General features: G+C 39.8%; 1 protein-coding gene across 1 annotated transcript; it reads left to right on the forward strand.

Annotated features, from left to right (window-relative positions):
* The first annotated feature begins 11,631 nt into the window (after nt 1–11,631).
* p4hb (prolyl 4-hydroxylase, beta polypeptide) lies at nt 11,632–25,190 on the forward strand. Its single transcript, XM_053637548.1, has 11 exons — nt 11,632–11,954; nt 15,048–15,254; nt 18,009–18,142; nt 18,538–18,675; nt 20,323–20,427; nt 20,760–20,885; nt 20,982–21,182; nt 21,318–21,438; nt 21,576–21,757; nt 23,104–23,217; nt 23,951–25,190. Exons 1-11 carry the CDS (start codon nt 11,807–11,809, stop codon nt 24,011–24,013), a joined length of 1,539 nt encoding a protein of 512 aa, XP_053493523.1. The 5' UTR covers nt 11,632–11,806; the 3' UTR covers nt 24,014–25,190.
* Nucleotides 25,191–25,207: the final 17 nt, after the last annotated feature.

A 25,207-nucleotide genomic window follows, 5' to 3' on the forward strand; every position in this document is an offset into this window, starting at 1 on the left:
GGTAGATTTCCGGAAGTCTAAGCCTGCTCTGCTGCCAGTCACTATTGAGGGGGTAAAGGTGGACGTGGTAAACACTTACAAGTATCTGGGAATACATTTGGACAATAAACTGGACTGGTCATTCAACACTGAAGCACTCTACAAGAAAGGGCAGAGCAGGCTGTACTTCCTGAGGAGGCTGAGGTCCTTCAATGTCTGCAGCAAGCTCCTCTGGATGTTCTACCAGTCTGCTGTTGCCAGCGTCCTCTTCTATGCTGTGGTATGCTGGGGAGGAAGCATTAAGAAGAAGGATGCTGGACGACTGGACAGGCTGGTAAGGAAAGCTGGCTCTGTTGTGGGAGCGGAACTGGAGTGTATCACTTCAGTGTCAGACAAAAGGATCTTGAGCAAATTGATTAATATTTTGGACAATGACTGTCAGCCACTCCATAACACTATCATAAAGCGAAAGAGCTGGATCAGTAGGAGGCTACGCTCACTGCCATGCACAACTGACAGGCTGAGGAAGTCTTTTGTCCCTAGGGCTATACCACTCTTCAATGCTTCACTTAAAGGAAGAGGTGAGATAGACTTCTCTGCGTACTCTATCTGCCTCTTCACCTTTTCATATATTCTCATACACTTCCATGACCTCTTACAACAATGTTGTGTACTAGCTCACTGTGTGACTGTTTTACTGTTTACACTGTTTATGGACTATATTAGCCCACATGTACAACCCCTATCTTTATTTCCCAGTCTGTGGATCCTTGATATGGTATATTTTACTGTTTTTTATTAGTTATTCTTTTAGCATCTTGCTTATACTTTATTGTATGTCATATTGTGTGTGATGTCTTGAGCTACTGGGACCTTGAATTTCCCCTTGGGGATCAATAAAGTATCTATCTCTCTATCTATGTCACTGTTTCAAAGTGAGTCCCACCCTCTGAATGTATGAAGAGATGAAAACTTTTCTGCAGCTGACTGACTTGTAGTCAGTGACTTATGATGGTGCAGAAACGATCACAGCAGGGACACATCAGGGGCTGCTAAATGAAAGGCTAAACAGGCACACAAAAAAAGTGCAGCTCGTGATGCAGGTATGTGAGTATTTTGGAGTGATTGTAATGTATTCTAAAAATAATCTGGGCCTTGTTCTGTCGATCAGAGTCATTTCGGGATAAATCATTTGCCGGTTTATTCTGAATTCAAAAGTCTGTGAGTGCCGCTAATGCATCGAGATTGTCAGAAACTTTGAATTTGCACGTACAATGACATTGTGTCGGGAGCTTACTAGCGAAAATTCAATTCAAAGTCAAAGAGCAAACACACTAGAGCATTTTTTTTAAAAGTACCTCAACTGTCTGTATATCTTCTAAATTCTGCTCATGTTTACATTACTGCTCTAACATAATACTTAATTTTAGCTTTCAAATCACAAGTACTCTTGTTATATTTACTGAAAAATAAGCATACAATTTTATAGTAATTTGTCTCTTTAACTTTAACTTAAGTTGATTTGTGTATATAGTGCATATTTAATGTATTGCACTGCAATACATAATATGACTGTATCTATAGTCTATATTGGGTCAATAGGAGGGGAAAATCCTGTCCATACACAGCTAGGAAAAAACGATAACGGCGCTGATGTTCATTTCAAGTGGTGTACAGGAAGTGTTCAGCTGTAATTATTTGTTGGCAATGTAATGTTGTCTTGTTTTGGTTTTTTTCCATTTTACTGTATAGAGTAGGTAAAACTGTTCGTTATCCCAAATAGTGGGTGGGTGTGTTACTGTAAATAAATTAATGAACTTTTTTTTTTTCAATCCTGGCTGCCTTAAAAGTTTTAAGAAGAACTGGCCCTGTGTTTACCATAAAGACAGTATCATACTAGCTATCGTTAGCCAAACATGAAGACAGTCAATTGTAATGTATACAGTGTTCCACTAGGGGGTGTCACATCAGCCTCAGCTCCTCCACTTCCTTCCTGCTCTGTTTAGGCAAACAGTTTAACCGGAGCTGCTGTTGACCCAGAGCTGGGTGTGACCTGGACTTTGCTTTGACCGTTATCGGCTTTGACACTTCACTCATGATGCCAGCTTTTTCTGACACCGACTGCACTTTGTCCACGACAGCAGTTCGAACATCACAGTTTGAGTCGACATTTTAATGTTGGATTTCTGCACTTTGGCTGTTGTATTACAATTTCCTGATTGCAGGCTCAATAAAGTCGATTTCACGTGATTTTAACATCTGTTTAGATTTTTTTTTTAGAAAATCAGACCTTGGTGAAACCTAAACCAGGTCACGTAAGTCAGGTAAAATTCCTTGCTTACGAAACCTCTGATAAACGACTAACCTGACTGAATGGTGACATCATGTTTCATAACCACTAATGATTGCTTCATGGCTATAAAGATAAAATTTGAAGTGGTTATATTTTTTTGGTTGAAAGCTTCACATTAACACACTTCTGTCTCTGATCGTCTTTAAACATTGCGTTTTTGTTGTCGACTTTTTTTTTTTTTAAACAAGCCAGTTCACTATACAGTCCATACAGAATTTCGTGACGTTTTTTGTGAACGTTGTGGCCAAAAATGTTTGATTTTGCTGCGGCATTTTTAAAAAAATTTATGATACAACTTGCAGAGTTTTTTGTGCTTTTTTTTTTTTTTTTTTTTTTTACAGAAAACTATTGAATTGGCGAAATCGCAATTGCATTAAATTGTTTTGCACGGTCTTTCGCAGTGATGTTTGTTGGTAAACGAGACCTTTTAGCTGTATTCATGTTCGACACATGTAAATCGAAGAGGGCTTTAGCTGAATTGTGATGATGTCACATGACAGGTCTTGGCCCAAATCTACGGTAACTTCGAAACATTGCATGCTCCTCAGAATATTGCGGATTTTGCTTGAGTTTGCATTCATTTCTGCGACTAATCACATCAGATAGGATAAATAACAAGGACAGATGTGTGAAAATTCTCCCTTTTCCGAGCTAACGTCTCTCGCCCTGTAGCTAATTTCTGGACCAGTGAGCTTCCTTCAGCTAAATAATTTAAATAAATGCATGTGATTAGTTAAAGCACAGCAGAGGCTCTGCTACAGAAGATGAGAAGATGATTCAGATTTAGAAAACCATGGACAGTTTTATCCATTTGTTTATCAGCTCTGCTACAGTATTTTTCCAGTAATTGGAGTCTGGATCCAAACCATAGTCTAAAAGTTGACGAGTCCTGCCTTAAATGATCAGGCATGTCTGATTTATCCTGAAGAATTCTGAAGCTCAGTTCTAGAGCTTTAAAATTTGTTTGTTTCCTGGATCTTTTGTACAAAATGAATCAAATAAACTAAGAACAAAATAAGAGGAATAAAATGAAATAAAAGGCTTTGTAACATAGCAGGCTGATGGGTTATATTTAGTAAAATGGGAACACTGTGGCATAAAATTTTTCCCCAAACCTTTCCTTTAAACGAGAGTATGATAAACACAAGGTTTTTCTGTCTCGTTCTCAGAAGTGCTCTCCTCTGTAGTTCTCAGCAGCTCTCTTTTCTCCTAATCAGCCTTTCATATGAGATACTGATAATACGTTGTCATGGTAACTGCCTTCATCCCTGAGGTTGTAGAAGATGCGTAATTTTCCATTACTTTGAACCTGTTAGAGATGTGTACGGGAGAAGCCAATTACACACTAAATGAACGATGGCAGAAAGAAAGGAGGCTAAGAGCTGAGCAGAAACGTGGCTATTATCGTTTGCCGCTTTTTTCTTTTCTTTTTCCTCCTCAACAATCTTCAATTTCGGAATCAGAATATTTATCATCCCTACAGTATTTGTAGGAGAGCACACTACCTGTAAATAAAGCACCACTCAGATGATATCTGCTCATTGGCGCGCCGGGGTGCCAATACTTTGTGTACAGGAAACCGATGGGCTACAGTCAGTAATTATAGACATGCAAAGTGATGTGTAGTTGGTGTTTCTGATAAACGAGTTTTGTTTTTGTTTTTTTAAATGGTGCAATGATTAAACTTTTAAAGCAAAAAAATATATAACACTGCATGCAGCGCTGTTGAATTCTGGATTGTGATTGGTCGTCAGATGTTGAATAACAGCAGCTCTGACAGTATTGCAGCTACAAATCACAGGATAATATTAATATTAATGTGCTCGTAATATCGACGTTATCGTTTCTATAGTAACAAGTGTTTAGCGGACATGTATAATTGTCGATAGGTTGTGAGGAGGTAGGTGTTCGTTTATTTGTTCATTCATGGAAGGAGTCTCCAGTGTCAGTGCCTCTGTAACAGTCAGAGGTAAAGCTGTGCATTTTCCAACATCTTCAGGACGCTTTGCGTTTACTCAGTATGATGACAATTAAATGTAATGACTTATATATTGTTAAATGTATGTTAAATATAACTATAAACAGATCAAAAGTGACATGTGTATTGATTCATTTATAAACATGTCACTTTTGATCTCTTATAGTTATATTTAATGTACATTTAACAATGAATGAATGAATGAATCAAATTTGTTTAAAAATTATTGCCAAATTGCTGAATGAAACACTTCAGGACGTGTTGTTAAAGGAAATTAATCAACTACACAGTGCAACATGGAGTGTTTACTCATTACTTAAGATGCATAAATACAATAAAGTGTGTTTCTGCAGCACACTCAGTCACTCTAGGTGACCTTTAACCTCATGGAAGTCACGCTTTGTTTCTAGAAATTTACAACTTACATTTAGAACTTACCTTGTAGAAGCTCAGAGTCACAATGATCCCAATTTTTGATATCAATAAAGACATCTTTGTACATTATTGTTCATTATAAGCCATTGTTTCTCCTTTCCTTATCATAGACTCGATCTCAAGGCCATGTCCTGCTCCTAGGAAGTACAGCTTATTATCTCTGACTGTGAGTTAAAGAACTACGGTGTAATCTCTCTCCACTGTGTCTGTAGAGTATGTGTGAATAGGGACGATCGCAGGGACGGCATCTATATTTTATTGTTGTGCATTTTAAACTGGATTTCGTTTCGGTTTTGGTGGGAGATGATTAAAAAAATGTGAGCGCTTCCTGGAGTGTCTTTATTCTTTACATGCAGAAAATGCACAAAACCTTGTTTCCCTACAGCAATCTTTTCCAAAAGATATTTTTTGAGAGTGACGTTACCATGAAATCTCTTAGACTGCTCCTCATCTTTTAGTAAAGTTGTGCGTGAATGTTTGCGTAGGCCAAACCAAATGAAAATTTTCCGCCAGATTTACAAAAGTTTCCTAAAAGCTGATTTTCTTTGTACTCGCGCGTGCCGCGTCTGCGTATGTTGCGTATGTTGCGTATGTGAGTTCCTGACACAGCTCATTTGCATATAGTGATGCATGCAAAACACCATAAAAGGTCACGTGCATAGACAACTGGGACCAGGAAATGAGTGATCAGGGTAAAGCCTGAAAAATAGAAGTGGAAATTATTTTGACTCTCTTCTATGCTGTAAAAAAAAAAATAATGTATAATATTAATAATAATAATAATAACGAGCAAGCGCTAAATCTTCCATCGGCGAAGGTGTTTGTTTATGGATTACGGCTCTGTGCAGACAGACAGACAGACCGGCCTTTTTACACATCTGAATGATTCATTGAATTTGTCTTAATTCATAGGTTTGTGTCAGCTCACTTACCTTATTTTTATATCCTTTAATTAATGCAAATAAAATAAAATGACTGTTTTTCACTGAATGTTCTTGATGGACCTCTTTGTCTCTGAGCGAGTGAACTAGCATGAGGATGTGTTTTTGATGCTCTGCTAAACGCTGTAATCGTAATAAAATGAAGCAATTAAAGCCCCACAGTGTATTCCAGATAGAAACGTGCAGTAATCCATGCAGATTATATGATCCGAAGTCGACTGAGTCGAAGTTTACGTTAGTTAGTTTTCTTATGTGTAAATTTACACACTCAGGAACACGAGTAGGTTACAAACGTTTTTTATGAATTTACAGGATTTTCATGAATACCAAATTTCCTCTGTAAACGCTCGTACGAACGATTTACGAAGAAATCTTCTTATATCCAGCTTGATAAATGAGGCCCATTGTCAGTACCACCATAAAACACCTATTCCAGTGTAACGATTGTATCCCCGGAATTCAACATCTGCCACTAACTTTCATTATAAGTGCTTTTTTTTAATTGTTGTTGTTGTTTTTGTTGTTCTTTTCTCACAGTGTAGGAACAGGGTTCAAATTTTTTGTCCATAGTAATCGCATATGCACTAAAGACGCAGTAGATAAACATGACATTGAAGAACACTGGAGTATTCCCTTAATAGGATTTTACTCATACCACTAGGTATATAGGAATCCTATATAGTGAGAAGAACAGATCATTTAGAGGCCAACCTTTTGCATGTCAGGTCATGTCCTTGACATGAATGTGATGCAAATCTATATATTAGTTTGACAGTAAACCAGAGATCTATCAATAAATGACTCGCAAAGGTACCGTAGGTTTCACTTGCTTAAAATGTACTGTAAGTGGGCGGAGATAAATAGTTCTTTAGTGTGGCAAACCCAAGAAATCATTGGAAAAATTTTTGTAGGACATATGATTTATGTGGTAAGACTTACAGAAAAAAAAAATAAGGAGGAGGATAAGTGAAAGTCAAGAGGAAAAAAAAAAAAAACAATAGTGCTCTAGTACTTTTGGTGCTTGGACCCCTAAATACAACAACATACTGTATTTATTTCTACGGTACTGTGATTGTGTCTTTTTCAGTTGTTTTTCTCCAGACTTTTTCAACATTTCAGGCTGCAGTGGAATCGTGTGTAAAATTAAATACGAGTCTTTGTGATGTACATGAGGTAAATGAGGCATGTAATCTGAGAGTGAGGTGCAGACAGACAGAATGTTTGAGGTTTAAAATCACACGGCCTTGCTGCTCTGGTGAAATGCGTGAAAGCTGAAAGCTATTTTAACACACACACACACACACACACACACACGTACTCTGTCTCTCTCTCTCTCTCATACACATGTATTTGTCCTTGCTACTCCATGCTGGCAGAACAAACAGGAGATTATCATCATCAGAACACTCCACAGTGCATTCAGATCACACCGTCATCTGCAGGAGGAAATTTTACAGTTAGCTTTTCACAATCTTTACACGTCTGTAATAAACACAGATTAAATACAGTTATACAGAAATAAATTAATGTAGAGTTAAAACTGCAGTTTAGTTTCCACAGGGAAAAAATAAATAATGCTGATGAAGGATTTTCATCCTAAATGTTCTGTTTGTCTGGAAATCATTTTTACTACATTTATTACTGAAGTACAGTGCTACCTGTCTGTCTGTCTATCTGTCTGTCTGTCTCTTTGTCTCACTACCTGTCTTTCTCTCTGCCTATCTGTCTTTCTACCTGTCAGTCAGTATGTCTATCTGTCTGTCTGTCCCTGTACCCGTCTATCTATCCATCTGTCTGTCAGTTGTTATGTCTGTCTCCTCTCTGTCTCTCTATTTGTCTATCTGGCAGTCTGTCTGTTTGTCTTTCTGTCTTCCTGCATGCTTATCTCTATCTATCTATCTATCTATCTATCTATCTATCTATCTGTCAATCTATCTGTCTGTCTGTCTGTCTGTCTGTCTATCTGTCTAGCTAGGTAGCTATCTCTCTGCCCATCTGTTTGCCTGTCAGTCAGTATGTCTGTCTGTCTATCCAGCTGTCTGTCAGTTGTCAGACTGTCTATCTGTCTATCTATCTATCTATATATCCATCCATCTATCTGTGTCTGTCTGTCTATTTGTCTATCTGGCAGTCTGTCTGTTTGTCTTTCTGCCTGCATGCCTCTATCTATCTATCTATCTATCTATCTACTATCTGTCTGTCCGTCTGTCTTTCTGTCTGTCTATATAGTGGATGTAGTAAACATTACAGTGCAGTAGCCTACACACTGTGCTTATACAGTTATCTGTTTTAGATGGATAAGAGAAAGACAGAGAGAGAGACAGACAGGAAGTTGCTGTATTGGTGTGTCATGATGATGATGTGGCAGAAGAAACACTGACAGATCATCACTTACTGAACAAAAAGCAGCAGACTGTCGTTTAAAAGCAGAAATTAACGAATTTAACAACAGGTCAATACACACGCACACACATTTTCACACTCTGTCTTTGCATGTTTGCTGAAGCTGTAAATGTGTGAACTCTGTTGGTGTGTGTGTGTGTGTTTGTGTGTGTGTGTGTGTGTGTGTGTTGCAGGGTTAAGTATTTTGCCTTTGCTGTTGGAGCAGTGTCTCTTCTTTTCAGCAAAAATAATTTTAACTTTAAAAATAAAAAAATTTTTATTTCATATATTTAGACATTCCAGACATTGCAGCTGTGGAATAATGTTTGTGTTTAATTCATTCGACAGGTGATGTGTCTTAAAATAAATGTAAAAATGTGTAATTAAATGAATAAATAAATAAATAAATAAATCTTGAGTGCATGATAAAATGTCAAGTGTATCAGCATACAGTATGATTGGATGTAATAAACTCGTACTTGTTGCTGTAATGTTTTCCACTTCTGTAATTTGTTTTTCTCTGACTGTTTGCCCTCGGATTGTTTATTTCCTCATCTTCCTGTACATATCTGCAAGTGACGGTCTGAGTGTGACTCAGTGTTTAGAGTTATCTCGTTTTTTTATTATTATTATCTTTTTCAATGTCTCATGATCAACCTCCAGCTCAGTAACGCTCACATTTACATCTGCACTCAACATTTTATATATACACAGTGCCTTCCACTAATATTGGCACCCTGGGTAAATATTGACAAAGAAGGCTGTGAAAATTTGTCTTAATTGTTTAACTTTTTGATCTTTTGTTCAAAAATTTCTAACTTCAAAAATACTTTGCTCTCATGGATCTCTAACAATTGCAAACACAACACAGGTTTATCCAAAAAAAAAAAAATCTGTTAAATATAGGTGTGCAACAATTACTGGCTTTTAGTCAATACTTTGTGCTACCTCCCTTAAAATTAAAAATGTAAAACTGTATACGGCACCACAACGAAAAGGACCTGTATGTCGATATGTGAAATTCTGGAGGGAACGTCGGACGGCATAGCGCAGTGACGTAATGACGTGTGCCGTTAATCGATCTATGTTCTATAACACATAAAACAGGAACATGAAAGGAGTATTCTAAACATGACTAATATAAACACCTTAATCACAACATTGTCTTATTCAGAATAAGCTCAATAATTAGATTATTGTTGTCCATGTAAATGTACTGATTGTTTCGATGCCGCGAGAGACCTGGACTATGCGATGATTATACGTCATTTGGGAAGACTCCCTGCATACATACCTGACGTAGATGAGAAACCAGACACGAGCTAGCTAGGCAGTTGAAAACTTTGCATTTCTCTGTCTGCACATAGTGCACGTTTGAAAGATGCTTTGACGGACTGCTTGTGTTTCAGCATTTACAAGTAGAAATCTTGTTGCACTTGTGGCAACAGCGTTGCCTGCATCAACTCTAGTGAAGTGTGAGCACACTTCTTAACGTTTGGTTGTCTCCGCCATCGTCACTCTGTGTGTTAAGTGGGAGCTTTCGTGTTGTGTGCGCGTGACAGCAATAGTAAATAGGAAACATGTTTTCTTAATTTCTCCGGTACCGAAAGCAGAACCGATAGCATCAGAGCTTATCGATACTATGGTAATTTAGCACCGAGGCCAGTTTAATACTGGGTTGCGGTACCCATCCCTAGTAACGACACAAATCACACACACTCCTACAGGACGCAAATCCTCTCGTGTTTTGTCTGTGGCGTTTTGCATAATTGATTTGTTTTTACCAGAACATACCGATACTCAGAGCTCTGATACTGATATCATATCCAACATGGATGGATTGAACTGCTGAGGTAGTGTGTGATGTGGATGTATTTATGTAGTGATGCTTTTTATTGATTGATTGATTTTCATGATCACGGGATTCAGGTTCAGTTGATGTTGATGTCCATGTCCACTGTGTGCACTGCTGTCTGAAAAGAACAGGATTAAAATAAATCATGAGAGAGTACAAGTGGATATAAATAACATTTAGATATGTAGATATTTTGTGTGTCAGCTAGCTGTCAGTATCAACCATTAAAAAGAAACACTAAATCCGTATTACAGAAAATTTACATTACTATTATTCTGTGATATTTATTTTTACTCTGTGAAATATAAAGTCTGCATGTGGGATTATTTTTGTGTGATCTGATCTGATCAAGAGAGAGAGTTAAACTGTAATATACCTGGAATAATGTCCTCAGACTCTTGTCTATCACTGGTTAAAAAAAAAAAATCATTAAAAAAAAATTCCTCACATTAGCATTTAACTAAGTTTTATTATTTGTATTACTTTTACTGGCACATATTATTTTGGCACGGTGGCTTAGTAGTTAGCATGTTCGCCTCACACCTCCAGGGTCTGGGGTTCGATTCCCGCCGGGGCCATGTGTGTGCGGAGTTTGCATGTTCTCCCCATGCTGCGGGGGTTTCCTCCGGGTACTCCGGTTTCCTCCCCCAGTCCAAAGACATGCATGGTAGGCTGATTGGCGTGTCTAAAGTGTCCATAGTGTATGAATGGGCGTGTGAGTGTGTATGTGATTGTGCCCTGAGATGGACTGGCGCCCTGTCCAGGGTGTACCCCGCCCTGTGCCCGATGTTCCCTGGGATAGGCTCCAGGTTCCCCCGTGACCCTGAAGAAGGAGTAAGCGGTAGAAGATGGATGGATGGATGGATGGATGTTTTTTTCCTTTTTTCTTTAAGTTTTTTCATTTTCTTCTTTCTGTCTGCTATTATTTATTGCATTATTATTCACTATTTTATTTAGCTCTTTTATTCATTATTAGTCACTTTTATTTATTACTTTTAATGTGAAATGTGCAATATAAATAAAGATGATGATGATGATTATGATGATTATTATTAATATTATTATTGTTCATGGGGGGACACAGTGGCTTAGTGGTTAGTGCGGTTGCCTCACCTCCAAGATTGAGGATTCGATTCCCGCCGTGACCTTGTGTACAGAGTTTGCATGCTTTGGAGGTTTCCTTTGGGTACTCAGGTTTCCTCCCCAAATCCAAAGACCTGCATTATAGGCTGACTGACATGTCCAAAAGTATCCATAGTGTGCGAGTGTGTGTGTGATTGTGCCCTGGAATGGCTTGGCACCTCGTCCAGGGTGTCCCCTGCCTGTGCCCCATGCCCCCTGGGACAGGCTCCAGGTTCCCCCTGACCCAGCAAGGATAAGTGGTACAGAAAATGGATGGATGGATGATGTTTACTATTTCAGTGTTTTATTTTGCCTACATTTTGTTTCTTTATTTCTCTTTTTTTAATTGGCACTGTACATTCTATTATTATTATTATTATTATTATTATTATTATTATTATTATTATAGGCCCATCTGCTGCCAGTTCAACTGACTCATAGCTAAGCAGTGGCGTCATCCGCACGGCGTTGTAGTTACCATGGCAACCCGTAATACGTGCACAGCTCCATTCACTTCCGGGTGTCGCGTGGCTGCTGGTCCACTCACAATTCAACACGAACGGCGTGTGAGCTGATAAATGCGCATGCGCAAGATTGCTTTGACCCTTCTACCGGTTTCCTGCGCGCGCTGCCACGTTAGTACCGCAGGAGTTCTCTAGCCCTCATAGCAGCAACATACAAACACCAGAACTAAAGCTCAGAAGCTGTGAGATCAGAGAGAGGTTGAAACTCTTAGACGTAGCCTACCTAACAAGGAGCTCATGATGATGAAGTCGGTGGTCCTGCTCGCGCTCGTGGTCGCGGCCGCGGCTGCGGCTCAAATCACCGAGGAGGAGGACGTGCTCGTGCTCACCAAGAGTAACTTCGACGAGGCGCTGGCAGCTCACCCCAACATCCTGGTAGAGTTCTGTGAGTGTTTCACAACCTTATTCTATTTCTTCTTCTTTTTTTCTTAAGGGCTTGCGTGACAAATCTGTTTCTGCTCTCCGTCATTTTAACAACACGGAAGTTGAGCGGACACATCAGTGATGATGCGCATGCATCAGCTGCATAGCTATCTCTACCTGACATTATGACTTTATTCACCTGCTCAGATGTATATTGTGTGCACATAGAGCGCGTGCATTCTGTGCAAATGGATATAAAGGCCATTGAATCACTTCGATGGCCTTTAAATCCATGGAGAGGCTTCAGTTTCAGCCAGACACGCCTACTTCACTTAATACCAAATTTGCACTTAATTATTGACAAAAATGTTTATCAACACAGCCATTTCGTAGAAATAGCAATTAAATGCACAACTGACTCTAATGGTGTTATTGTCGCTTTGTAATAGCACTCAAGTGCTGCTGTAGGTGTTTAGTGGTGAAAAATGAGGAAGAACTGAAGTGCATAACTGACTGAAATACTATTGTTCTCTTTTAAATGGTTCCTTTTACAGTTTGCTTAAAATGGGTTACTTATTCAATTAATTCTTACTTAATAGTACATAAAAATGGAAGAAAATCAAATGCATACCTGACTGTATTTCTGTTCCTCTTTTGGTTTGTTTGGTGTTTAATTAGATTTCGGTTCTTGTTCAAGAGGTTCTAGGTCAGGTCTGGAAGTCAAAACGTATTACCAGAGTATGGAAATTCAGAAAACTTTGTTAAAGTATGACTGTTGTGTTTGATTAAGACCCAAAACACTACACTGCACTCACTAATGCACATCACATTCCTTGTGTGTGTGTGAGAGAGAGAGAGACACACACATCTTTATTTCTCATTCTCACTATGAGTTTCAAAAATTAACTTGTGTAAAGTCTTAAGTTTCAAAATCAGTCTAAGAAAGTCTTAAGGAGGCATTTGGTGAGGATGCTCACGATGTCTTTAAGACGCTTGCTTTATCATCTTTTACACATTTTAGATTCTTCTTCTTCTTCTTATTATTATTATTATTGAAGGAAATCCATGGGGCCTTAAAAGTTTAGCTCAGACTATGAACTGTGCAGCTTCATTGTCAGTAGTTTAGGTTGTTTGTCAAGTTTCTCAATTGTATTCTTCGAAGCCACAAATGATGAACACCGAGCTGTTTGGCGGTTTAATGTTTTCTTGGCGATTTTTTTTTTTTTCTTTCTCAGTAGCCATTTTCACTCTCACAATACGTTTGACGTGGAACTTGGCTGTCATATTGAGATATATAAACATTTTAGAATGTATTAAAGACGTGTAAAACGTGTTGTGGTAGAGTTGCCAACCAAAAAAAAATACGAACTTCCCGGTTATTTTTTGTAACCAAAGTTATGAGTCTCCGTGTCTCCATTTTGGATTTTGTGTACTTCATTGGCAGTTCACGAAACTTTTTTTTTTTCCTTATCCGTATTCGAGATGTCCCACCTCCCCGCATTTTGATTGGCCAGTCTTGGTGATTCCTGCGCTCCGATTGGCTCATTGTATTGCCTTCGAACGCCTGACTGGACAGTGTAAAATTCAATCATTCCAGTTATCGTAGCAACCATAGAACACGGTTGAAAGAGCAGACGACCAATAGTAACGCAGGTACTCTGGAGAAAAGCCAATCATAAAGGAGAGGGCGGGATTTGTAAAGAATACGGGTATGAGATGGGGGAGGGGGGAAAAGGGTTTTTTTTTTTTTTTTCTTTTCTTTTCTTCTCCTGGTTGGACTTTTTTACCCAGTCAGAGAGCTCCACGAGGTTTTTGTGGCGCACATAGAGAGCAGGGGAGGGTTAAACCCTGCTGGATGGGAGGAGAGAAGTGCCTCCTCCAAAGTGCTTAGGCCGACGTGTACATCAGCACGAAGTTTAAATACGAGAAGTCATGAACTTTGGACTTGCATCATACAACAAGGCAATGATGAGTAATGCAGGGGAATGAAGTTAATAAAGGCATCCTCGGATCCCTTCAGGATATACCCTCTACGACTTTTCAATCATGCATAATATTAATTCCACGTAGTGCACGTTATTGCAATGGAATTTCTCAAAAATAAACCAGTAAACCATACTAATATCACATACTAAGCTAGTCTAGACAGTAAGTATGCACATCACTTAGTTAATTGAATAATAGCAATTGCACTGATGATAAAACTCTAATCTGGCCTTGATGTTATCAGCACAAACAAATCTACTCTTTTCAAATCAACTTGGTTATGCAAATCTATACAAAACAGCCACTTTACTTTCATATATAAGAGCTGTGTCATGAGGTCAAGTCTGATCTGATATTAAACTTGATTACACCTTTGTGGATGTCCTTCATGCAGACAAGCTGGACATAATCAGTATTTTCTACAGAGCAAGAGATGAAAATCTTTGTATAATATCTGTAAATTTATCACTCCCATATTCATGTAACACACTGTACAGCATACCATAACTATACAGTTATGTTTGCTATTTGACTATTAAATATTAAAAACAGACTTTCCCCCCTCCATTTGTTTTGCACAAAACCTTAAAACATAAACAAATGGCTTTGTGTTATTACACCCGCTATGTAATATTTTTTGGCATAAATAATATGCCCCCCCCACCACCACCACCAACTTCTGATAGCACATGGTAAGAGTTATTTGGTTGTGAGTGAGTTGAGATCATGTCTTTGAATAAATGTACAATTTCATGCGACTCTGACCAAAGATGGCCGACACCGAATAATTCAGTCAGTGTGAGAAGCTCGTGGGACGGCTACAAATTGGAGAAACGTAAATGAAATGTGCAAATGGACAGAAAATATCCTTATTTACCTCAAGCTCATTGTGTAGAACGATTGTTTTTCATGCTATTTGATGCCGTAAGCACAACGTAGCCATTTCCTTTAATCGCAGGTCTATCGTTCGAAGCCCTTTATTGTATCACCTGTATTGTCAACATTTTATTAGGATCTCTTACAGTAATAATCTTAAGACTGCTGAAATCACACACTCTAAAACAGACTTTGCCAAAAACAGTGAATTTATCAAATCCTTACCATCTTGTGCGTATGGTGATGGTTACAGATGCACCATGGTGCGGTCACTGCAAGGCTCTCGCTCCCGAATACGCCAAAGCAGCAGGAATTCTCAAAGGTGAGGGTTCGGACATCCGCCTGGCCAAAGTGGATGCCACAGAGGAGACGGAGCTGGCGCAGGAGTTCGGGGTGCGCGGTTACCCAACCATCAAATTCTTCAAGGGCGGAGAGAAGACCACTCCCAAAGAGTACACAGGTGAGTGGCTTGAAACACTTCTTATTTTTTTAATATATATATTAAAAAATCATTAACTATCTTCTTAGACTGTAAAAGCCCATTTAATAATGGTGTAATTTAAATGTATTGATTTGGTGGCCATTATAGTGGGTTTTCCAAAGCAAGTATAAGGGGACACATACATGTAAATTAAAGGTAGTTATTATTACACAGTAGTTTATTTCTTTGATACCACAGCAACTTACAATTTTTCATTTTTTAAAGAATGACATGTTTTATCTTTTTAAAACCCCTATTATAGTTACGTTAATGCTCATGAAACAAGTTGGTTCCTGTTCTCACTTGCATTATAGAAGCTATAAACAGTCATTCTCTCACCAACGTCTCTTTCTTCCTCTCTTGAAGTTAATAAGAAAAGAAAAAGCAGCTTGTCATTTTACTGAGAAATCGCAAAGAATTCTTCTGTCCTGAAGTGTTTAAACTGACACTGGAGACTCCTTCCATAAATGTTAGACGTCATATCAACGATTGCACATGGCTTTTTTTTTTTAATCTGTTTATAAAGCAGAGCGTCCCCAGTACAAGTTCCTGTGAATGAGCTGTTATAGGAACGATAACGCGTTAGAATGAGAGCATTGATATAAACCTGTGCTACTGTCAGAGCTGCTGTTATAGAGAATTAATCAACACCTTCTGACCAATCATCGCATGTATGAGATGAGCTCAGCAGTCAGAGTGGCAGTGAACGTCTTTAGCTTGTGTGTGTGTGTCAGAGAGAGACACCCCTCCTCCTCCACAGTCGGGGAGATTCCTCCTCGGAGCAGCTGTGCGTGCTGAACCTCACGTTGCTGTGTGGTTTTGCTACATGTAACTGGATCCTGAGGAACTCTCCATCTCTCGCTTAGACTATGCTCAGATCGTGCAGCACGATCCTCAGCATACGCTCTGGCAGGCTGGGATTACTCAGACACAGTGTTGTAATATAAACACATTTATATTATATTATAGTTTCCCCTGAACATTTTTTTTTTTTTGTCTTCGGGCTTGAACAGACAATCCAAGAGTGGCATTATTTATGAGCTCACCGTGTCACCTAACCTCTATTCGGTTGGCTTAGATACTAACAAGTGCATGCAAAAATGCGTACTTTAAATCACATGACCGTTTATTTAGCTAGCTGTTTATTTATTTACTTGCTTACTCATGTATTTGCTTATTTATTAACAGTAGCTGGAAGTTGCTGCATGCTATATGAAGATTTAGCTCACAGCGCATTTAGGAGGCAAGCTTTCACCATTTAGTCACCATTTTGTCATTTTCAGCTCTTTGCCTTTTATGGAGTTTTGTGGGCGTGGCTGAATGTGCTCTGAGCACGCTTTGTTTGGTGTTTATCAAAATATGCACACAAGTATGAGGAAACTTTTTAGTTAGGTTCAGCCACGACTAAAAGATTATTAAATGAAGTGCTCTCTGTTACTATGGCAACATTTTTACAGATTCGGTTAGTCATTTTGTGAAGCCATTTCTACGGCCACCTGTCGGGTTTGTTGTCAGCTCGGTTACTTCGTTATCCATGGGTTTGTCCTTAAAGTTGATATTTGTGTGGTGGTGAGATTTCTATTCCCCGTAACAGCGCCTGATGCAGGGACCAGGGATTAGGGACCATTTCAGACCTGTTGGCAGCCTAATTTTGAGCAGAGAAGTTAAAAAAATAAAAAAAATCTGCTGCATTTGCTTGAGTCTGAGTTTTGCTGACTCAGTGTTTATTTGACACCAGTTTAATGACCCACGCTGCAGTTACACCAGCGTTCACCACCAGTCTTGTATTCACAGCTCGTTCTGTCGTCCTGTTTTGCTTTAAGTGGCGACTCCACCCTGAGCGAACAGGCCTAGTGTCTTAGTTTCAGTAGTTTGACCAAGTTTTATTTACAGGCTTAGGTTAGGTAATTAGCATAGTTATTTTCCTTGGTATCTATTCAGCCAAGATGGGAACAAAACCGGTTTATTCCAGTTTATCATTTGAATTATTGCAGCAATAGAGCTTTTCTTTCACAAACCTTTCTTGCAACACCAAGAATGTTCAAATCTCCAAATCCGAATAAGACGCTCTCTAGTCGCGATTAAAGAAAAAAAAAGCGAAACATAAAGTAAATAATCCACCGCTGTATACGAGCCAATTGTTAATCCGTATGAGCGCGAACTAATGATTTAAGCCCGTTTAATTAAAGACTTGAGTCCACGCTCATGATTACGATTAGGAAAACCGCAGATAAAGCCCAAGCCGTAGATAACCTTGTTATATACTGTTCATTTACTCTTGCCTACCATATTTCCTGGACTATAAGTCGCCCTAGATTCACAGAAAAGTAAAATCTATATGTACATATAGCTTTGCTGTATACACAGAATTTACATGGTAGAGCTGTTGAGTTCTGGATCCTGATTGGTCAGAAGGTGTTGATTAATTATAACAGCAGCTCTGACAGGGTAATATTAATTCGCTTGCTCTAATAGATTATCGTTTCTATAGTTACAGCTCATTCACAGGGGCTTGATATGGAAGGAGTCTCCAGAATAAAAAGAGAGGCTGTTGAGGTAACGACTGTTTGTAGTTGCTAATAATGTAAGTGCGAATGCTATAAATTGTAATAGTTGGTACAAAAATGTGGTGTGAAAGGAATGAAACACTTGGGGACGTACAGTTTCATGTTGGTAGTTTATATTCATAAAGGTCTGTTTGGTTATGTGATATCTTTGTGTGTGTGTGTGTAGCTGGTCGTCAGGCTGATGACATTGTGAACTGGTTGAAGAAGAAGACGGGACCAGCCGCCGCCAAGCTCAGCGAGGTCACGCAAGCAGAGTCACTCATTGCTGACAACGAGGTCGCAGTCATTGGCTTCTTCAAGGTCGGTGGAGTTTAAAAACGGTCTCCGGCAGGCGGACACAGAGCTGATAACATGCTAATCTACAGAATTTGACCAATTTTAACCTTGCTGCTTTATTTGAGTGTCTGGTTTTATTTCCTTGCTTTTCAGTTCCGTTTAATTCACTCAAACAAATACTTTGTAAGACATTCAAGTTTGCTAACAAAATGCTAAAGGCATACTGTTTTTTAACAAATGTTTTCAATTTAACAATAAAATTCTCAAATTATTAGCATTGTGTTTGCTTCCACTCCTTCTCCTGGTTATTGCACACATAGTTTAAACAGCTGTGTTTATATAATAAAGGTGGGTAAATGTGATGTGTGTTACCTGTGAATGATGACTGTGTTCGTGTGTGTGTGTGTGCGCGCGCATAGGATGTGGAGTCTGATGGTGCCAAGGCCTTCATCAAAGCAGCCGAGGCCATCGATGACATTCCCTTCGGTATCACCTCTGACGATGCCGTGTTCTCAAAGTTCGAGGTCACCAAGGACGGCGTTGTGCTCTTTAAGAAGGTGTTTAAAATGTTTCCTATGCGTTTTTTTTTTTTTAAAAAAGAGAGAGAGAATTTCCCTGCGTTTAATCTGGGACTGTTTTCTCCCTGAGCAGTTGCTACGCATTAAAACGGAGGTTAATTTTTTTCTCTATTTAAGATCTATTTAAGTGTTGCAGTAATGTTGTCAAAGTTCCACCCTATACACCGCCCAGTTTATACATCCTTACTGGCCGATAGAAAGATTCCTAGACTGTTCTCCTAAAAAGGTTTAGTGTAAATGTTGTACGTGTTAAATAAGAGCATAGCTAACTGTAGAGCGTAGCATACTATAGGCCATGCCTCATTTTCTATGATTGACTGGTACATAGGCCGCTATTCTTTTCCTAGTACTGAAGGGAATATAGACCATGCCCCCTTCACTGAAACTGACAGTTGTAGAAGCCACACCTCTCTTCCTAAGACTGACCGGTTGACTGACCACACACACACACTCTCTTCTTAGGAGTGACTGGTAAATAAGTCACGCCTCTTACCGATACTGCCTCCTTTACTGGAACTGACATATACATACACACACACGTGTGCATACAGGCCATGCTTTTTGCCCTAGGACTGACTGGAACATCAGGCACGCCTCCTTCACTGGGACTGATGGTTATACAAGCCACACCTCCTTCACTGACCCTTTGACGCAGAATGTAAATCGCTATACATTACAAACACGGTACATCACATATGGGGTGTCAGCATGTCAAGCACGTCTCCATCGTAGACAGGAAATCGGACCCACTGCCCTCTGTCTACAACATACGCTAAAATAAACCCTGGCCGCAGATCCCACCCCCAGCTTTCTGCCTGCTTTTGGCTGTATGTGGCTCTCTGATTATTTTGCACCTGTTGACTGACTGCTCATCCTCAGTATAATATTACAGTTAATTTATCATGTCACCCATCCTTCCTTCCTGGGTTTTTTTTGGCGGTTTTTATTTTCCGGATTATTTAATACCTTTTTAATTTGATCTCCCACTTATTTTGGGCTGATGATTCTAAGGTTATGCAATGGTAGAATTTAATTAGTCAGTGATCCATTTCTGTTCTCGGAAATCGTCCACAGTAGACGTCTGGATTTGGTGTTTGTCACCTCGTCACAGTGCTTCGGTTGATGTGCGTTATATTGAGGGAAGTGAAGCTTTGGGGCAAACCATTAGCAGCTTAGGAGGGTTCTATAACACCTGCCGCTTTAATGCAAGTCCAGTACGTACAATAACATCACACATTAGCTGAGCGTAATTAAACGGCTCCGAGATGATGTTGCAGTTTTATTGTGTAAATATCAGACGTTTATAGTTTAGAAAATACCCCCCATAACTGACATTTAAATATCATTCAAATATGTTGGATAAGGACAGTTTATCCGAGTCGAATGATACAGTTATGCAAACTAGATAAGGTTTGATTTTTAAATCCCCCTAGTTCTAGCGTGAGATGAGGTTTAGATGCTGCTAATAGTGGAAACATTAAAGCGGCTGATAAACACTCAGCGGCCATTCCTCCTTCACTGTTACTGACCGACGCAGATCTCATAAGTATTGGCACCTCAACATCAGTAAATTCTCTTGTTTGTGTAAAAATAAACGTAACCTGTCTTGCCGTTCGTGTGTTTCAGTTTGACGAAGGCCGTAACACGTTTGATGGTGAGCTCAGCAAAGAGAACCTCCTGAGCTTCATCAAGTCCAATCAGCTCCCACTGGTCATCGAGTTCACCGAGCAGGTAAGTGCTCTGAGCAGGACCTGGTCTTCATCCACTATGTGTTCACTTCCAAGGGGTAATGATGAGGTTAATGGTCATCGTTGTATCATGCCAACTGAGTGGGCGGAGTCAGCTGTTATCATTAGTTTATGTAATTCACCCATGGACAGTCTCTGCAGAAAGTAATCCGTCATTTGGATATTTTTTTCAGTAATTGCATTTGATCAGCACATGCTAATCGTGTGAGTTAAGAGTGAAATTTGTTCGTGCACTCTTTTAAAGTGTTTTTTTTTTTGTTTTTTTTGTTTTTTCCATTTATCTTCCTGTTTATTTATTCCCCCCGTATCACTCAGACGGCCCCCAAAATCTTTGGAGGAGACATCAAGTCCCACATTCTGCTGTTCGTGCCCAAAGCAAGCAAAGACTTCCAGGAGAAGCTGGACCACTTTAAGAAAGCAGCCGAGGGCTTCAAGGGCAAGGTGTGTTAAAAACGTTAACTGTTAAAGGTTTTTAAAAAATTCTTTTACATACGTGTAGCTTATTGGTAATGTTTTTGTGTGATGCTATAATTGCAGATCCTCTTCATCTTCATCGACAGCGTGGTGGAGGATAACCAGCGCATCCTGGAGTTCTTTGGCCTGAAGAAGGAAGAGTGCCCCGCCCTGCGCCTCATCACCCTGGAGGACGAGATGACCAAATACAAACCCGAGTCTTCAGAGATCACAGCCGAGAACATCATCACCTTCTGCACAGCGTTCACAGAGGGCAAGCTCAAGGTGCGCGTCATCTTTAAACTCATGACAAGAGACTCTGAAGTCTCTTCGGTTATATGATTGGTTTTTGTTCCTGGGGGTCATTCTTCATGATCATATTTTTCTTTGGTTGTATAACTCTCATGTCTTTGTCTACAGCCTCACCTTATGAGCCAGGACATTCCTGAGGACTGGGACAAGAACCCAGTCAAGATCCTGGTGGGCAAGAACTTTGAGGAAGTCGTCTTTGATGCTGCCAAGAATGTCTTTGTCGAATTCTGTAAGCACATTTTTTATAAATCAGTACCAACAGCAGTTCCTTTTTTTTTTTTTTTTTTTTTTTTTTTTTTTTTTCCTTTTTTTTTTTTCGCCCCCTTTTCCCTCTCACCCCGTCCTGATCTTGTTTATTTGCGTCAGATGCTCCTTGGTGTGGTCACTGCAAACAGCTGGCTCCGATCTGGGATCAGCTGGGAGAGAAATACAATGACCATGCAGACATTGTGGTGGCTAAGATGGACTCCACGGCAAACGAGATCGAGACTGTTAAAGTCCACAGCTTCCCCACGCTAAAGTTTTTCCCAGCAGGAGATGATCGCAAGGTAGGGCTTAAACAGTCACTCTTTAATTTTTTATATATGTGAGTACCATGGCTCTTATACAATAGTCTGAAGGGTTATAAATGGATTTGGAAGTATGCTGAACGTAGATTTAAAAGAAAGGTAATAAATGGACAATTGTCACCACCACCAGCAATCATCGGGGTCAAGCACTACTTTACAAAGAGGCCCAGTTGTATCTCTTGCAGTACACCAAACATATGCTGTCTTATTCTTCAGCGATGTGTATCATGGCTACAATATAAGGAAATTAAAAATTAAATAAAGTCTTGGCTTGCTGGTAATTGCCTTCAGGAGTAATTGATAGCAGGATAAGACATTCTGCCAGCTTGAGATGACAGGTTTATTAATAACCAACTCCACTGGGTGTATTCTACTAATTTTAACTGCAGTCCATGGTTAAATAAATGTGTCTCGGTTTAGGATCAGAACCGTACCCAAGAGTAAACTGGATCTTCAGGATGAAGGGCTATGCTAATTGCCTTAATGTTTTGTAGACTTGGCTTGTAGTCAGGTGACCTCATCTCAGTTTCTCGCACCTTTCAAATACTCATTGTTGGGTTATTTTGAAGGAGGGAGAAATGGGAGCCCAGTGAATTCCCCCCCCCCCCCACCCACATCATTGCTTTCCTCATTTAGAAACACTTGTTTACAGTTTGGGAGATCTTAGCACCCGTTGTGTCGTGTGCCAAGGAAATCCAGTCAAAACCAGCCCTGCCAGATGCGGGGCAGTTGATGCAAGTTCCTGCCGGGTTAGCCCACCTCTAATCCACTTCTCTGTGATTCTTTGTTGATTGGGTGCAGTGGGTGTTTACCCATGTGTCTCTGCCCCATGTTGTGAAAACTCTTGTTTACTGCCATGCCTGAGATTATAAATGGCTTGATTCATCCTTATTAGATCCTGTTCCCAAATAATATAATGTACAATTTTTTTTTTAAAACCCCAGCAGAACATGGATGTTCCAAACAAGGCTTTAAATGATAATGGCCTTTGGCAGCAGGTTGTAGGGTGCATTTTTGGATACTATATTATATCCTAGGTTCTAAATCAAGACCTTATGTGCTGGTTGGTCAGCAGTTAAAATCAAACCTGGACTTCTTGAGGCTGATAAGTCTGGTCAGTTATAACAACGTGCATTGTTGTTGTTTTGATGTTCTGATAAGCCAAAACGATCAGTTTTGGATGCCCCATATCCAAATAGTCATTCCAAGCAGGCTAATGTCTGCTAGCTGGAGGTTAATGTCCCACCTTGAGATGCCAGTCCAGTCCTGAGGTCCTGGCTTGTTTGAGGTCACAAGAACAAAGTTGTACTATTTATCTGTCTTAGATCATTGATTACAGCGGCGAGAGAACGTTGGAGGGCTTTACAAAGTTCCTGGAGAGTGGAGGAAAGGATGGTGGAGCACCAGCAGGAGAAGACAGCGATGATGAAGAGGTTGATGTGAGTACTGTCAGGGATTTTGTCCAACATTTCCAAATCATATCATACAATTACTGTGTCTCTAAAGGTCATCAATGGTGGTTCAATCAAATCCATCATCTCAACTTTTCTAGCTCAAGACCCATACCTTGTGCTTAAATCAGCCCTTGTAGGTATTCCCAGCATGTTGGCAAACAATTTTGTCAATCTTGTTAAAGAGAAAATGGTACCATGGTTATATATTTCCTTAAAGTGCACATTTCCACCCCTGGTCCTGAAGAACTTCTCTCCTGCACATTTTTCTGTTTTCTCTGCTCCGCTTCAGCTAATCAGCTAATTTACAGTCCTTCCTGAGTTGGAGTGGGTGTGGTCAAGAAGGGAGAACATTAAAATGTGCAGGACAGGGGATTCTCCAGGATCAGGAATGGGAACCTGTGCCTCAGACAAGTCGTTTCAAGGTTATATCCTGGACGAGAATTTGCTTGAACCTTTTATGACCCATCATAATGACTCACTCAACTTAGTTTTGGACCTGGAACTCTATTCTGACTCAGGGTAGGCACTCTCTCTAGGAAGTCTAATTCCAGTGCATTACACCATCGTCATCCGTGTTTGGCTGAGAACTGAGGATGAGCTCAGAAACCTGGTGACAGGACTGATGCAGGAATACTCTGGAAGCTTTGGGGAGTTGGCGGTTAATAATGCTGTGGTAAAGCCGTGGGATTGTGACCGAATAATTGTTGTCTTCATGCAGGATTTGGATCTTGAGGATACAGAGGACGTCGACTCAGACGCAGAGGGACACGATGAGTTATAAGGACAGGAGAGAGAGCGGGTGCGAGCAAGCGAGAGGAGAGACGAACCCCTTCACCAACCACCACTTCCACTACTCCAAGCCCTCCCTGTCCCAGGAACCCTCAGATGTCTCCTAAACAATCATGTATAAACTTTGTACACCGTGACCGATGACCTCGAAGAAGAAATAACACCGTTTCGGGGGGGGAAAGCCCATTTCTCTGATCGGAGACCCAACTGTTGAACCTTGTGTTGGCATTAAAGCTCTTTTCTCCTTTCTGTTAATTAGAATCTTGAAGGTTCTGCCTCTCCGGCGATCCACAAGGGTCAGTATTAGGACCTTTTTTAATTTGGAAGTTTAATAAGAGTTTGGTGGCTGGGATGGACAGATCTAACTCAGGGCATTGGGGCGATAAAGCAAACAAACAAAAAAAAAAACCCAGTACATTCTCACTTAATTCAAATACAGATGTAGCTGAGACCAAGCTTCTCTTTTGTTTTTTCTTGTTGTGTGCATTCTTTCTTCCCCCTCCTCCATAACCATTATGTAGCTACTGATTTTTTTTTTTTTTTAAACGATATAAAACTTATCTATTTGTTGTATTTAATTCTATTTTTCCAGTTTTTAATTTGTGTCTGTATCAGCGCTCGAGGGTCCAGTGACCCTCCCAGTCTGCGAGGGGGGGGGGGGGGATTCTGTACCACTACATTTTTCTTCATGCCAGCAGAGATTTCATCTCAGTTACTGAAACACAATTTCAGAAATATTCCATCTGTTGCTCTGTCTTCTCTCCATCGCTTAGGTAAACGAAGGGGTGGTGTGTAACTAACAGGATAACAGCAAAGGGTGGGGGAACGTGTTCGTAAACCCAATCCATTCTGTTATGCGTCCAGGGTCGGGGCTGTAATGTGCCGTTTTATCCCCAAACTATTTGTTGCTGTTGTTCAGAGGGTTGATGTTAAGTGGGGAAGGATTTGGGTTTATACAGGGAGGGACTTGTGTAATTGTAATTTTCTATTATTATTATTATTATTATTATTATTGTTGTTGTTGTTGTAAGGAGTAAAGAGCGAAAGAGGAATGAACGAGTTGAGAGAAACAAAGCATTCCATCACACTTAAAATGGAGAAAAAATGTGGAAAAATAAACTGGTGGCAAAATAAACTGGTGGCCAAATAAACAACAAAATGGTGACAAAGTTGTGTTGGTGGTGTT

Source organism: Ictalurus furcatus, chromosome 12, assembly GCF_023375685.1.
Source record: "Ictalurus furcatus strain D&B chromosome 12, Billie_1.0, whole genome shotgun sequence".
NCBI lineage: Eukaryota > Metazoa > Chordata > Actinopteri > Siluriformes > Ictaluridae > Ictalurus > Ictalurus furcatus.

What these genes read in the sequence shown, in the direction of transcription:
- p4hb (XM_053637548.1), top strand. Translation starts at nt 11,807, where the DNA reads ATGATGATGAAGTCGGTGGTCCTGCTCGCGCTCGTGGTCGCGGCCGCG. An exon ending in TCATCGAGTTCACCGAGCAG is followed by an intron (nt 20,428 to 20,759) that starts GTAAGTGCTCTG and finishes CGTATCACTCAG; the next exon opens with ACGGCCCCCAAAATCTTTGG. An exon ending in CCGAGGGCTTCAAGGGCAAG is followed by an intron (nt 20,886 to 20,981) that starts GTGTGTTAAAAA and finishes CTATAATTGCAG; the next exon opens with ATCCTCTTCATCTTCATCGA.